This window comes from Castanea sativa, chromosome 7, assembly GCF_040712315.1.
Source record: "Castanea sativa cultivar Marrone di Chiusa Pesio chromosome 7, ASM4071231v1".
Lineage (NCBI taxonomy): Eukaryota > Viridiplantae > Streptophyta > Magnoliopsida > Fagales > Fagaceae > Castanea > Castanea sativa.
Genome location: NC_134019.1, coordinates 45,791,705 through 45,806,700, shown reverse-complemented (window position 1 = coordinate 45,806,700; position 14,996 = coordinate 45,791,705). Strand labels below are relative to the sequence as shown.

Sequence of the window (14,996 nt, the reverse complement as noted above, 5' to 3'; positions counted from 1 at the left end):
ACCAATGTTGCTGACATAACATTGGTTCTGGTACTCAGGATAGCAAATGGAGGGAATCATTGGTATCTTAGAAACCCTAGGATGACATTATAAAAGGAGGGGCAACTAACAATGAAATTCATTTAGCAACAATGAATCATAAGGAAAAGATCCTTGAGAAAACTCTGTTAGAATTCAAAAAAGAGAAAAAAAGAGGGAAAACACCGTTCGGGATCCTCAAATAGCCACCGAAGAATATACTTGGATTCAAAGAGATTCAAAATTCGCAAGTCTTAGATGCCTAAAGAGCCATCTAAATTTGTGATTTTTGAACTTATTCGGACCTTATAACACATCCTAGTGAGCATGATGTATTACAAATAGCCACCAGAGAATACACTTGGATTCTTAACATTTTATTTTACTTTTTTTTCCCTCATATATCATTCTTTACTGTTCCTTGCTGTTCAATGTGTATATGTTTTCTGTATGTTAGTATGTATGTATTTTAGGATCCACGCTTTGTGCATAACTTGGTTAGAAATCAGCCCAACTTAGCTGTAGTGAACCAAGCCCAATCCCTTAAAACAATAAGCATTAGGCCTAGAATTCTTGCTCTTCTACTTAGGCCTGTGTGTTGTTTTACTAAAAAAAAAAGAAGAGCCCACACACATATTATGTTAAACTTTCTTGTGCATTTTACGCTAAGTTACGGACTAGTATATATACACACACCCACACACACACATATAACCAAAGTCATTTGACTTTTGGTTGATCTCATAATATTGTGAGATATAAGCTTTCGAAGCATTACAATTTTATACATCATTATTCTAATATATATATTTAATTAAATTTAAATTCTATTATCTATTTAAACCCTTCATTAGAATTTTAGTACATCATTTTTTTAGGGCAGATAACTCTTTTCCACTCAAAATTATTGCCCCGGTTACACTTAACCATTATTATTTGTTTCGCTGTTAAGACTGACAAAATTTAGCATTGAAAGACTAACTTACTACCCCTTCGTTGTTTGGTTTAGAGAAGGGGGCATACAGGTTTTTCAATGATAAAATCTACATACTTAACACGAAAACAGATGGCAAGGGGACATTTAAAAAAATTTATAATTTTAGTGTGATCAATCTTAAATTTCGATAGTTCAAGGTGTTCATGTGATATGTGTGAAAGATCATAGTGTAAAGGTATAATCTGCTCTAACATATAATTATTATATTTATATGTTTGGTCCAATATTTAAAATGTCATTAATATATATATATATATATATATATATATATATATATATATATATATATATATATATATGCATCAATTGTTCGTAATTCATTGGACTAAATGTATCCGCCACTCTGAAAATTTTAAAAATTAAATATTGAGAAAATAACTATAAGTTAAATTATGAATTTTATTGATATGAATTAAGATGGACCTGGAAAACATAGATATAAACATTATATATTTACGGAAAACATAAACATAAATATAAAATGTGTCGTTTGTTTTGAGGTGTTAAAATTGTATTAAAAACATTAATAAATATAAATAAAAAATATGTGTGATTAGTTATTTATATCAACTTTTCAGTTTTCACCAAAGCTTAAAGAAATGCAAATAATAAAAACAATCTTGCCATGCTATTGCTAGCAAACAAACTTATAAGCATAAAAATGAACACGAGGACTATCAAAAATAGTAAGATCCCGGTCAAGCTCTGGACCCTTCCTAGCTAAAGCATTAGCACATTTCATGGCAACCTTGCAAACTTCAACTGAGTGATGTATGATGTTAGGTGTTTAGTATGAAAAATACGGGCTTTCGATGAAGTGTCAGTTTTACAAAAAACAGATGAACACTCTGCATTTCTTAAAGTCCTTCAAAATATGATTATCTAATTATGCAAAGATCAATTTCATCAAATTATCAAGTTATTACAACACCTTGGAAGAAGCAATTCTATTATGTTTCATCCTTACTAATAAATAAGACACCCACATCACATGTAATTTATGATTTCAGGCAACACCCACCCTTAGATATTTTTATTCATATATATATATATTTGGTTGTTATTCGCCCCTTTTTTTGATCCATCCTTAAGATGACATTTTTTTAGTATTACTATGAGAGGTAAATAATCTCAAGCATATGAAAAGAATTTATTGCAATATAAATATAAATTTTTCTTATAAGATAGAGTTTATTGGATTGTAATCGATTATGGTTAATAGACTGAAATAAAATGTTCACATGCGATTGCAACAAAAACGATTCTTATTTGTTTGGTCTAAAATTGAAAATGATATTAAAATATAAAAAATTAAAAAAATTGCAAACATAAACATTATTATATAAATTTTTTTACTTGTGGAGTGATTATCAATTGTTATAAACATTATTATCCTTCTAGTAAACTATAGACCAACTTTTGCCTCCACCCCGCCCCACCTCACAAGAGCTTATATTTGTGGAGTGATTATCAATTAATATAAAAAATTGTTTCACAAGGGGCCTTGAAAAATATAGACATAAACCATTTTATATATGTGTGGAAAATATAAACATAAACATAAACATAAATTTATTAAAAGTTTACACACACACACACATATATATATATATATATATATGTATAAACACAAATATGTAGAGAGAGAGAGAGAGAGAAAATAACAAAAAAAATTATAGAATATGTCCTTGTTAAGATCCACTTCGTGTGTACAATAATTATGATACTATTTATAATGACTCAAGAAAGGTGTTAGGCACACTTGCACTTATTTACTAAAGGGACTAGTCAAGTTATTACCATAAGACTCATAAATCCAAATACCTACGATTCACCTAATAAACAAGTAATGTGAAGTTCAACACACACCTTGCACAACATGTACTCATAGAATTCAATCCAACTAAATCCATACAATTGGGGTATGGATTTACTCTGTAGAAAGAGCCACACCTCAAGTCAACTAGAAGGATTGCAAAAAATATCTTCAAACTGTTTTTGATGAGGACACAATTTACTGTTTAATTATTGTAATTTATTATTTTTGGTATTTTTTTATGTAAAAACGTTATTTTAGGTTTAGGTGATTTAATTCCTTGTTTTTAGGTTCATTTAATGCTTTTTAGGTCAAATTTGATTCCAGATATGGTAAGGTATCAATTAGGAGTTATTTTAGAATATATTTTCTTGTCTGTCAAGTTTTATGGAGCCCTTAAATAGGCCTTATGCTTGTAAACGTTTTTGAAGAATATTATTGAATAAAATTCAGAAAATGTGAGGCTTTGCTCTCTTTTGGTTCTTCAAGAACTGTGAACTTATCAAGGATTCTTCCTTGTGGCGTTCAAACTTTATACCTTTGGTTCGTGATTCTTTATAATCATTGGGTCAAGGTCAACTTATACCTTTGGTTCGCGTTTCTCTTATAAACGTTGGGTCAGGGTTTCTATCATAAATCTGATTTTTAGCTTTCCTGGGTTAAATATTCCAATATTTTTGTTGGGTCTCAAAGCGTGTCGATTGAGGTTCGCATCATTTGGTATCAGAGCACAGGTTCTAAAATCAGTTTTCTATCCTTTTATCTTTTATTTCCTGTTATCATCCAAAAAAAAAAAAAAGATGGTAATTATTGAGAACATTGTGGAAGATTCAATTGAGGTTAATTATGAGGATGAGTCCACAACTCACAATCCTCTAGTCTCAATTGATTTGTTGAAGATGACTATTCAATTTGTTGATTTTCTTGGAGTAGAAAATTTTAATTTTATTATCAACCCTTTGTTGATTGATGTTGCAAATAAATTGAAAGTAGATGAGAAGAAATTTTCTGCTACACTTTATGAAGGATTCAAGTTTCATAACAGGATCAAGTCATTAAAGCATTCGAAGTATTTGTTTATTTGGAGTGGAAGATTTCAGATTTCAAAGATGAACTCGAGGACGAGTTTGTTTCAAGTGGAGGGGTCTGATGAGGACACAATTTACTGTTTAATTATTGTAATTTATTATTTTTGGTATTTTTTTATGTAAAAACGTTATTTTAGGTTTAGGTGATTTAATTCCTTGTTTTTAGGTTCATTTAATGCTTTTTAGGTCAAATTTGATTCCAGATATGGTAAGGTATCAATTAGGAGTTATTTTAGAATATATTTTCTTGTCTGTCAAGTTTTATGGAGCCCTTAAATAGGCCTTATGCTTGTAAACGTTTTTGAAGAATATTATTGAATAAAATTCAGAAAAGGTGAGGCTTTGCTCTCTTTTGGTTCTTCAAGAACTGTGAACTTATCAAGGATTCTTCCTTGTGGCGTTCAAACTTTATACCTTTGGTTCGTGATTCTTTATAATTATTGGGTTAAGGTCAACTTATACCTTTGGTTCGCGTTTCTCTTATAAACGTTGGGTCATGGTTTCTATCATAAATCTGATTTTTAGCTTTCCTGGGTTAAATATTCCAATATTTTTGTTGGGTCTCAAAGCGTGTCGATTGAGGTTCGCATCAGTTTTTATCGCTCACAAATATTTGTTAATGTTTCAAACATTTATTAAATTCTTAACATATCAATGGCGATACAGCCGAGATTAAGAAAAAGACCAGCCCCCAACTACTTATTTTAAACAATAAAGCACCATGACACCATTAACATATTACTCATTCAAACTAATGAAATTAAGGTAAGTATCTTTACCACATGTTTATAAGCAATATTACATTTATGATCATATAATTTAAAAAATATAGGTTATATATATATATATATATATATATATATATATATATATATATATATATCAAATCGCTATACTTGGTGCGATTTTAAGTAATGTCACACGGTCACACCACCTAATATTTTTTAATTGGATATGAATTTTGATAAATCCACCACTGAATTGCATTATCTTCAAATATTCTCGATGCTTAAAAAATTTCAAGATGATCAGAGATCAATAGTCATGTCATTAATCAATTATTTAAATTCAAATTTTTGTAGTTTAAAATAATGCATAAAAGATGAATTTATGGATCGAATGGTAAATTATATCCATTTGATATAGAAATTGACACACATATTGAGAACATATAAAACATATAATCTAATGGTGGGTTTTTTAAAATATGAATTCAATAATAAATTAATGGGTGATGTAACATTGTTTAAAGTTACACTAAGTATAACTTGAATCCATCTCATATATATATATATATATATATATATATATATATATTTTCATTTCTTGATAATTATTGGGTGACTCTTCCTTCTCCTCCAAAAAGGAAAAAAGAAAAAGTAAAGAACAATAAATGGCCAGATTTTATCTCTATTTATTTATTATTATTATTTTTTAATAAACTTTCTTGGTTTTAACATTGCATACCCTTAATGCAGTGATCACTTCACAAATATAAATACTTATGAGGTGTGGGAGGCAAGTGTCAGGTTCAAGTCCTTATAAGTGAGTTTCACACGTATATACATTTAAATTAGGATAAAATAAAATTTTCATTTTGTGTAAAAAATAAAAAAATTCCTTGGTCCTTACACTACTTCAAAGAAAAAGAAAAAAAAAAAAAAAAAAAAAAAATTCTAAGTTGCGTAACACTTGAGACTACCTTTGACACTCCTCTAGCGACAGTACTCGGACCCTAAACACAAACAAATGTCCAAAACACAAGTCCAACATATATAAGCAAAAACCGTTTCGCCCATTTCTCTATAGTATTCAGTGACAGAGTTCTGTTGCTGCTGTTGTCTTTTCAAGAAGAAGAAGAAGAAGAAGAAGAAGAAGAACAACAACAACAACAACTAGTGTTATCCATTCCTCAAATTTTTTTTTTTTCTAAAAACACCAACTTTCAAAAGAAGAAAACCTCTAAGGTACTATAGGTCTTATTGAAGTTCTCTCTTTTTTATTATCTCTATCTTTGTTTTGTTTTGTTTTCTTGAGAACCAAACACCCTCCTCTGCATAACCATTTTCCCGCGCTCAAAACACCGAACCATTTGTGGTTCCTTACGTTGTTTTTTTCTCTTAATACTTCGCTGCATTTTAGGTTATTGACTGCCCTTTCTGTTTCACGCTCTGTTTTCAATTTTGTTTTGTTTTGTTTTTTTTTTTGTTTTGAAACAGAACAAAATTGAATTTTGAATGTAAAGCTTTGTGCTTTTCATTGTTTTGTGTGTGTGTGTTTGGATGGGTGGGTGTGTTTTCGTATATTTGATTTTGCAAATTCTTTATTTGTTGTATAATAGTTTGTAACTTTTTCAATTTTGTTTCTTTGCTATACCTTTTTTGTAAAAATCGGAAGTGCTTTGTTGGGTTCGTATTAGAACGTGTAATTAGCACACAAATGGGACTTAGAAATTTAGAATTTATTTATTTTTATTAAAAATAAAAAATTAAATTTTCACATTTTGCTCTGTTTGAGAATTGTATTTCTAATTTTGGTACTCTGTTAGAACAGTTTTAGATTGATCAACATTATAATTACAACAATTCTGAATGTTATAATTTACTTTTTTGATTGAATTCTAACCTCTAGTTTGCATATTTATAGTCATTTCTTTTTTGGGTTTTTAATTGTTGAAGGATTAATAAGAATTGATTATCATGTTGGCTACTCAAATTAGTTTGATTAGCATTATAATTAAAACAAGCTTGAATATTACAATGTACTTGTTTTATCTAATTCTAACGTCTGGCTTGCATATTGGTGGTGATTTCTTTGTTGGGGTTTTGATTGTTGAAGGATTTTAACAAGAATTGATTACCATGTTGGCCACTCGAGTTAGTAAGGGTATTATAACAAAACCAACGAGGCCGCTGTCTTTGTCACGGTCAAGCGAAGTTTGCAATTCCTTTGTACCAATTGATAGGAAAGGTTTAAGCAATGCAGAGATTGTGGAGAGCTGCCATTTGTCTTTGAGGAATAGAGCATTTTTGTCTCCACTGGTGACTCGGCGAAGAAAACCCGATATTTGTGTTTGTGATAGTCAGTTGAGCTCTGATTATGATGTGAGTTCCTCTGATGTGGAAGAGAAGACTCTGAGCAGTGCAGGGGAGGACACTCTGTAAGATATTAAGCCTTGAACTGTATTTTTTGTACATACTAATTTGAGGATCAACTGTTTACATGCTTATCTGTTTTATAGAGGTATTACTAGTTTCTTTTGCAATTTTGGTTTGAAGTTCTATGATGAATTTATGTGTGCATTTTTTGGATTGTGGAATGTTATTATAAAATTTGGATGCTCAATTTCAAATTATAGTGTAAGATATCTTTATTTCTTTACTTCATATGGACATAGAAATAATAATGCAGTATGCCTTTTCAAAATATACTGGTTTGTGGTCTGAAAGTATGTAATATTTGATTCTGGCCTGATAACATTGTACTAAGTTGTGTCTCCCACATTTTACTTCCTTTATTTATTTTGCTATTATTCTTCTTTAGCTCTGATTTTCATTGAAACCATTAGACAATGATCATTGCTCTTATTCTGTGATCTCTCTCTCTCTCTTCCCTTCTTAATGCTAAGATGACACTTATTTCCAATTCCTGATCCAGAAGTGAATATGTGAAGCTTGTATGCAGCAAAAAAAAGAATACATGAATCTTGTAACGGGAAGAGTTTCTATTTACTTCTATTTGGACTCTATGTGTAACAATATGCTATAGGAAGCCTAATAAGTCTGCATTATAAGAAAGGAACACAAGTCTTGTGCAGCAGACTTTTAAGGTGGATAGAGATATAAATATTGGTCTTGGTGGGGCACTGCCTGGAGCTTTTGAGTATGCCTCTTGAGAGCTATAGATCTGTGTATGGCTATTTAACAAATTATAAGTTGTTTGGCATGATAATTGTGTCCTTCATGCTTAGGTGAGATTATTCGGTGCACCCTGTGTACTACACCCTCCTCTCACATATTGGTGGGCCCTACTTGTGGTTCCTGCGCATAGGGTCCACTATTATGTGCGAAGGAGGTGTAGTACACTGGGTGTACAAATCAATTTTTCCATACATAGGGTATATAGCATCTTGTGAGCTATAGACCCAAGTATTGTTATTTGACATGATTCTTAAGTTATTTGACATGATAACTTGTAGGAAATAGATGGTAGGACTCTCTCTGCTTTCTCAATGTGCGTGTGTGCGTATGTGGGCAACACTTTCTCATAAGATGTTTATCGGTGACACAATTGTATGTAATGATAGTATGTATGTCTTTAAATTATTGATTTTCTACTTATTGTGTAAGATGTTATTATTTTCTATTTCTTTTAAAGTTTCCTGTTTTTGGTTGGGTTTCAGATCCTGAAACTTCTGTACAAGTATGAATTTTCTTAATTTGTTAACAGTAAATTGGCAGGAACTCCTGCTGGTCAATCAAAGTCTCGGGATGTAAAGCATGAACTTTTAATGCTTTCTTTTCCTGCAATTGGTGGACAGGCTCTTGAACCCTTAGCACAGCTGATGGAGACTGCCTATATTGGTAGATTAGGTACTATCCGTTACTGATATATGATTCCTTCCTTCTGTTAATTTTTAATTTTAACACCTTCTTGGTAATATTTTGAGCCCCTTTTATTGGTTTATTTTTATTATAAAATAATAATGTCCTCTTTATGGTATAGGAAATCATGATCATGATGTGTGTTTAGTGGTCATTGGCTGGTTTTGTTCTTCTAAAACTAAAGTTATGTGAAGTAGGTGCTTTCCCTTGCTTTAGATAGTGTGGAGTCAATAGAAAACCATTGATGCGTCTTTGATAATCAATATTTAGCTAGTGTTGGGTTGGTTTTATAGTCCTAGAACTAAAGTTGTGAGAATGTTTGTGCTTTCAGCTGATTTAGTTAATGTGGCATTTAAGGCAGTAGAAAACCATGGACGCATCTCATGATTTAGGAAAACTTAAATTTAATCAACCTAAAAGTTATTTTCTTTTGCATTGGTTCTGATTTCTGGGTATAAGAGCTAAAATACACACTGGATTAACAATCATTATTATTATTATTATTATTATTATTATTATTATTTCGCTTTGGAGCTTTAATTCACCCCCTTTGTTTCATTATTCATAGGTCCTGTGGAGTTGGGTTCAGCTGGTATTTCCACAAACATCTTTAACTGCATATCAAAGCTATTTAATATTCCTCTCCTTAGTGTTGCCACTTCTTTCGTTGCTGAAGACATTTCGAAGAATTCAGTCAAAGATTCTGCTTCAGGTGAAGTAAAATTAACAGTTGATGCCTTGAGTGTTTTTGTAGATTGTATTTGATTCTGGTTTGATGGTATGACTATGAGTATATAACTGGCTCGGTATTTTCACTTTCATTGCTAATTTGGTCTGATTGTTGTACATGTGGGGGTTTTCTAGAAGACAGTACTAATGGTAAACCAGCTGAAAGAAAGCAGCTATCTTCAGTATCTACAGCTTTACTATTAGCAGTTGTGATTGGCATTATTGAGGCTTTGGCCTTGTATTTGGGATCAGGAAAGTTTCTAGATTTAATGGGCATATCATCAGTAAGTTATTACACGTACTCAGGTTTATGTTATATATTTACTTATTAACCCCCGCTCCCTCCTTTCCCTTGCTCTATACACATATGTCCATGCATATGTTTTTATTTTCTCAGGTATATGGCTTCCTATTGACAAGGAATTTTTTTTCCTGGGTATCATTTGCTCTCTAGGGTTCATCCATGCGTATTCCAGCACAACGATTTCTTTCACTTAGAGCCTTTGGTGCTCCTGCAGTTGTGGTATCTTTGGCTCTTCAAGGCGTTTTCCGTGGTTTTAAGGACACAAAAACTCCTGTTTTATGTCTAGGCAAGTGCTTTATTTTAGTAATACTTATTGACACTAATATTATCTTAGACAACAGATATAGATATAATATGTCATAATACTCGAGCATTTTTTTAACCCAAACCTTTTGTGCCTTATAATTTACTTTATTGTTTCTCTTTCAGTTGGTTCTAATGTGTTTTGTATCAAGAATAGAAGGAATAAATTGCATTTCATGGTGGTTGATACCATCTTGAAATGCTTGCTCATTTGATCATCAAATTCAAATGAGTCACGTCATATTCTTTTCCTTGTTTGACCCAACCAGGGGGCTTTTTCCTTCTTTTGTTTGAATTTTTTTTTTTTTTGGGTGGGAGCTGAGTTCACGGTTTTGAGCCCATATATTTTCCAATGCATTTCCAAAAGATATTGGTCATCATTTATAGGATACAAGGGATATGCTTATTTGGATACATCTCATCAAATTAAAAATCTGAAGGTTTTGTAGAAGCAAGGTTTATAGATGTTCCGACTGATTTATATGAAGAAACTATCCAATGTAAAAACTAATGAAAAATTTGTTAAAAAATATAGAAATCATTCTGTAAATTTTGTTATGTTGATGCCATTTATGGTATTTTTCATTATTTTATACATTCCCGTTATTGGGAGTGTGTGCATCTGCATCAATGCCTTTCATCCTAATTGTAATTTTTTCGTGGGGAAAAATGCAGAAGCATATTTTAGTGCAATACTTGTAGTAGTGAACAAGGAAGAAACTGATCTTTTCTAGTCTTATTTTATAGTATCTATGAGATATTTTAAAATTTTTTTTTTTTTATTTCATCTTTGTCTGATGTTGTCCTATGGTGCTTCCTACTTATTAGTTATTGCCTTTATTTTTCGACTTTACACTTTATCAAGATCCTGTGGTTCTGTTTTTTTTTTTTTTCATTTCTTGTACACTGCTTCCTGCAAACTAATGTATTGTCCCATATGCAGGCATTGGAAATCTATCAGCAGTATTTTTGTTTCCCATTCTTATGTATTATTTTCAATTGGGTGCAACTGGAGCAGCAATATCCACTGTCTTGTCTCAGTATGTGCTTTTTGGATGACTTTCTTCCTCTATACCTATCTCTTTGGCTTTATTTAACCATAATTCATGCTATAAAATATTAATGCTTCAGGTATATTGTTACCTTCTTACTGATCTGGCATCTAAACAAGAGAGCTGTATTACTGCCTCCAAAGCTGGGATCACTTCAGTTTGGTGGATATTTAAAATCTGGTAAGCTCTTAAATTTTTTCACTTTGTCAGTGCCAACTCTCTTGATTTTTATATTTATTTTTGTTTTCCTCACTTTTCTTACTGATCTGATAATCTCATTTGCTATTGCTTTTGCTGATGGAGCAGTACATTGGTTTTTATTTTTAGCTTGTTAATTACCAACACAACGAATGGGTGAACCTCATCCTTTCATTTGAGTTATAGCTTGTTGGCTACATTGGTTTTATTTTTAGCTTGTTAGTTACCAACACAAGCAATGGGTCTTGAACCCTTTACCTCATCCTTTCATTTGAGTTGTAGCTTGTTGGCTACATTTTATTTTAATGCTGCTTCTAAATGTATGACTATTTTTTATTCTGATAATGACTGATATAGATGCCAGATCATTTCGTCTAATTCAGATGTATTTTAATGCTTACCAATGACGGGCTGCTGTAGGTGGTTTTCTTCTTGGAAGAACTCTTGCTGTTCTTATTACCATGACATTGGGGACATCAATGGCTGCTCGTCAAGGTCCAGTTGCTATGGCTGCTCATCAGATATGTATTCAAGTATGGTTGGCTGTATCCCTCCTTACGGATGCACTGGCTGCATCTGGTCAGGTATTTAATAATTTATTTTAGTTATTTTCTTATATAATGCCATAACATACTTATTTATATTCCCCATGCTATGACCCCATTTATTTTTATTATGGTTGGAATCATTAATTTTGGTGTGAGCTTCATGGATTGGAAGTGATTAAAATCAACAAATACAGATTGTTGTAGAATATACATAAATGAGGTGTAAAGTCTAACAACTAATTGGAGAATGAAAAATATGTAATAATGACATTTCGGAAAGACGTCTCTAATAAAAAGGAAAAGTGTATTTCTGCATTTAACCTTTAGAGTTTAAAGTCCTCCAAGAAACTATATGAGAAGATTTAGTTTGCTTATCACAGAGCTCCCCCACATTTTGTTATCAGGACTAACCTACAGAAAAGTTTGTGTTTTTATTGACTTCCAAATTGTCATCTATTTGTAGGCCCTGATTGCAAGTTCTTTCTCTAAAGGTGATTATCAGTCTGTGAAAGACATTACAGATTATGTTTTAAAGGTAAGCTTATTGTGTATGATTCTCCATTGTGTTCTATGTGTCTAATGCACATCTTTAGTTGAGTTGATCTGTTTGAAATTGATGTGCATATTTTTTCCAGATAGGATTGTTCACTGGAGTTTTCTTGTCTGCGGTTCTGGGTGTATCTTTTGGTTCGTTGGCCACTGTGTTTACGAAGGATGCTGAAGTATTGGAAATTGTTAGAACTGGGGTACTGGTATGTAGCACACTAACAATGGATGATTTGTTTGATTTTTGTATAGCTTTACAAGTTTACACAAATGTCGGTGCCCTTGCATATTTCTTATGAATTCAAAATTTTTTCACAGTTTGTCAGTGCTAGTCAACCTTTGAATGCCCTGGCTTTTATTTTTGATGGCCTCCATTATGGTGTTTCAGACTTCCCATATGCAGCTTACTCTATGGTAAACATTACCATTGCAAAGTAAAAATTTCTTTGAGATGTCCTTAATTGGTTGTGCTTATTGCTTGTTTTTGACATTTTTTGATGGATTTATAGATGATATCGGGGGCAATATGTTCAACCTTTTTGCTCTATGCTCCTTCAATTTTGGGCCTTCCTGGGGTTTGGTTGGGCTTAACTCTCTTTATGGGCTTACGGACGGTGGCAGGATTTGCGAGGTAAACTTTACAATATTATGAGAGTATGGTGAATTTTGAACTATTACTTTCATACGATGGTTCTATATTGTGAATTATGAATTATATTCTCTTTTTGACTGTTTATCCTAGTAGTAGGTGAGGGCTAATATGCAATTGTTGATGAAAATTTTTATTTAGTATGTGTCCACTTGACATTTGACCTGCCTGGTGTTGGCATTTTGATAATGCATAATGATGTGAAGTCATATTTGGTTCTACTAATCTCTGGTCTAGTACCATATATTACTGATGTTTGCAATTTTCATTCATAATCATATTTTTTAGAAGTCAGGTATTGTCAGAATTTGCATATAAAAAAATTAATTGTTGTCATGTCAATGTTCATGAGGACTTTAGGATGCTTAGCAGTGTCAATCTGTTTAAGTAGATTTGATGGTTGTCAGTTCTTGCTTGTGCTAGTAGATGTATTTATTTATAATCTTTTTTTTTTTTTTTTTTTTTTTTTTTTTTTTTTTCAGATTACTATCAAAAAATGGTCCATGGTGGTTCTTGCACAGGGACTGCCAGAGAACTGAGGTTAGTGCATATTCATGACTCTGATTATGGTTCAGTGTTCTAATTTTCTGATATGTATTAACGTCATGTATTCCTGCAAATTTTTGGTTGTTCTCGTCTTCAACTTATGAAAAGTTCTCGTCTTTGTACCTACAAATTTATGCATGATATTGGGTGAGTGAGTCTTCCTGGTTCCGTTGGTAAGGTTTCATATGAATGTCAGTCATTTGCTGTTCAATTTACCTCTAAATTTATGCATGACATTCGGTGAATGAGTCCCAAAGGAGGGTTTCTTTTGAACATCACTTCAAACGCAGTTACTTCACCCCATTTAACTATAACCGAAAAGTTATCTGTAATTCATATTTGTTTTGTACTTATTTCCCCCTTCCTCTCAAAAGTTTCTCTATTCTCTATGTTTGTTGGTGACTCTCACTTACATTATCTGAACTTCACTTGCTTTTTGCACGAATATTTTTTTAATAGAAGAAGACAATAGTTGAATAGAACAAATAATTTTTAGTAGAAATTAATTTTTCTGTACATAATAACCAAAAAAGAAAAAGAAAACGATTACCGTTTTTCTTGTTTGTGATGAAAACCAAGTTTTACTTCCTTGGGACAAGTTCTTTAGGTGAGGTCTACAAAAGTAGTGCAGGTTATTATCCTTATTGCATTTGAGTTGCTAACTCAATTCTGACTACCACTTGTACCCAACAGCAAGAACAAGCAACAATATATAGTGGAAACTTGGTGGTACATAACTGTTCATTCTTTTAGTATAAGTCTACATTTGAATTGAAGTAATTTGTGTTGGAAACAAATGGCATACTGTCAACGTTTCTTTTTTGAATTTATATGCACATTGAGCTGATGTTTTCATACTTGCACAAGCTAATGATGCAAATTACATCCCTTCTTTCTAAATACCTTAAATGGCTCTAGTTTAGTTGATATTGTATGTATTTCTCATTTCTCAATTGAAATGAAAAACTGCTTCTATTCAGTAAATTGCTTGTAAAAATTTACCGGTAAGTGCTTATTGGTCCAGTCTGCATTATTATGCCTTTTTCCGACTTTAGAGTTTGGTTCTCGACTTTAGAATTATTTAACCACCTTCTTTTTCAGCTGGCCACTTGAGATGGGAACCATCTGGAAAGATTGCAGGACATATACGATGCTCAAGTATGACATGACATATATATTCTTTTAGAGGTGTTTCAGTTGTAACTTGCGGCTTTTGGTTACCCATTCTTTTTAAGCTGATAGAAAGTTTTTGGCTTTCTATTGGCATAATCTGGTATAAAGTGAACAGATTAAAGCAATGTGTTATCAATTAGAAATTTTGTTAATGAATTAGTTATTTTTGTTATTGTAAATGGTGCTTGCTATATTTTCGTTTGTGCTTGTTGGTTATTATGTATGTTATTCTCTGGCAAAGTCTAGGTTTTTCTTTCCCGGGAGAGCAATGGTGCTCCAAAATAAGTGTTTTATTGAGACAACCTCGCTGAGAGTAGGTACTGTGATGGGTATTCTTCTAGGAAGTTCTTGTTTATACCCCTACCTTTTAGTTAATTCTGAATAAAAAAGAAAAAAGAAAATCGTTGAAGAGATGCTTTATTATT

General features: G+C 31.9%; 1 protein-coding gene across 4 annotated transcripts; it reads left to right on the top strand.

Moving 5' to 3' along the window:
* Nucleotides 1-5,743: 5,743 nt before the first annotated feature.
* LOC142642448 (protein DETOXIFICATION 45, chloroplastic-like) lies at nt 5,744-14,764 on the top strand. Of its 4 annotated transcripts, none has more exons than XM_075816798.1 (15): nt 5,744-5,886; nt 6,758-7,079; nt 8,369-8,511; nt 9,092-9,235; nt 9,388-9,536; nt 9,707-9,842; nt 10,803-10,899; nt 10,991-11,091; nt 11,530-11,693; nt 12,121-12,192; nt 12,293-12,409; nt 12,522-12,617; nt 12,713-12,834; nt 13,335-13,392; nt 14,500-14,764. In XM_075816798.1, the coding sequence occupies exons 2-15, from the start codon at nt 6,781-6,783 to the stop codon at nt 14,509-14,511; spliced, it is 1,710 nt and encodes a 569-aa protein (XP_075672913.1). In that variant the 5' UTR covers nt 5,744-5,886; nt 6,758-6,780; the 3' UTR covers nt 14,512-14,764. The 4 variants fall into 4 exon arrangements, with proteins under 4 accessions (XP_075672913.1, XP_075672912.1, XP_075672914.1 ...); XM_075816799.1 differs by having other exon boundaries at nt 5,751-5,886; nt 9,391-9,536; XM_075816797.1 differs by lacking the exon at nt 14,500-14,764 and having other exon boundaries at nt 13,335-13,553.
* Nucleotides 14,765-14,996: the final 232 nt, after the last annotated feature.

Coding starts and splice junctions, on each gene's coding strand:
- LOC142642448 (XM_075816797.1), top strand. CDS start 6,781: ATGTTGGCCACTCGAGTTAGTAAGGGTATTATAACAAAACCAACGAGG. Junction 9,236..9,387: donor AGTCAAAGATTCTGCTTCAG/GTGAAGTAAAAT, acceptor GGGGTTTTCTAG/AAGACAGTACTAATGGTAAA. Junction 12,835..13,334: donor ACGGTGGCAGGATTTGCGAG/GTAAACTTTACA, acceptor TTTTTTTTTCAG/ATTACTATCAAAAAATGGTC.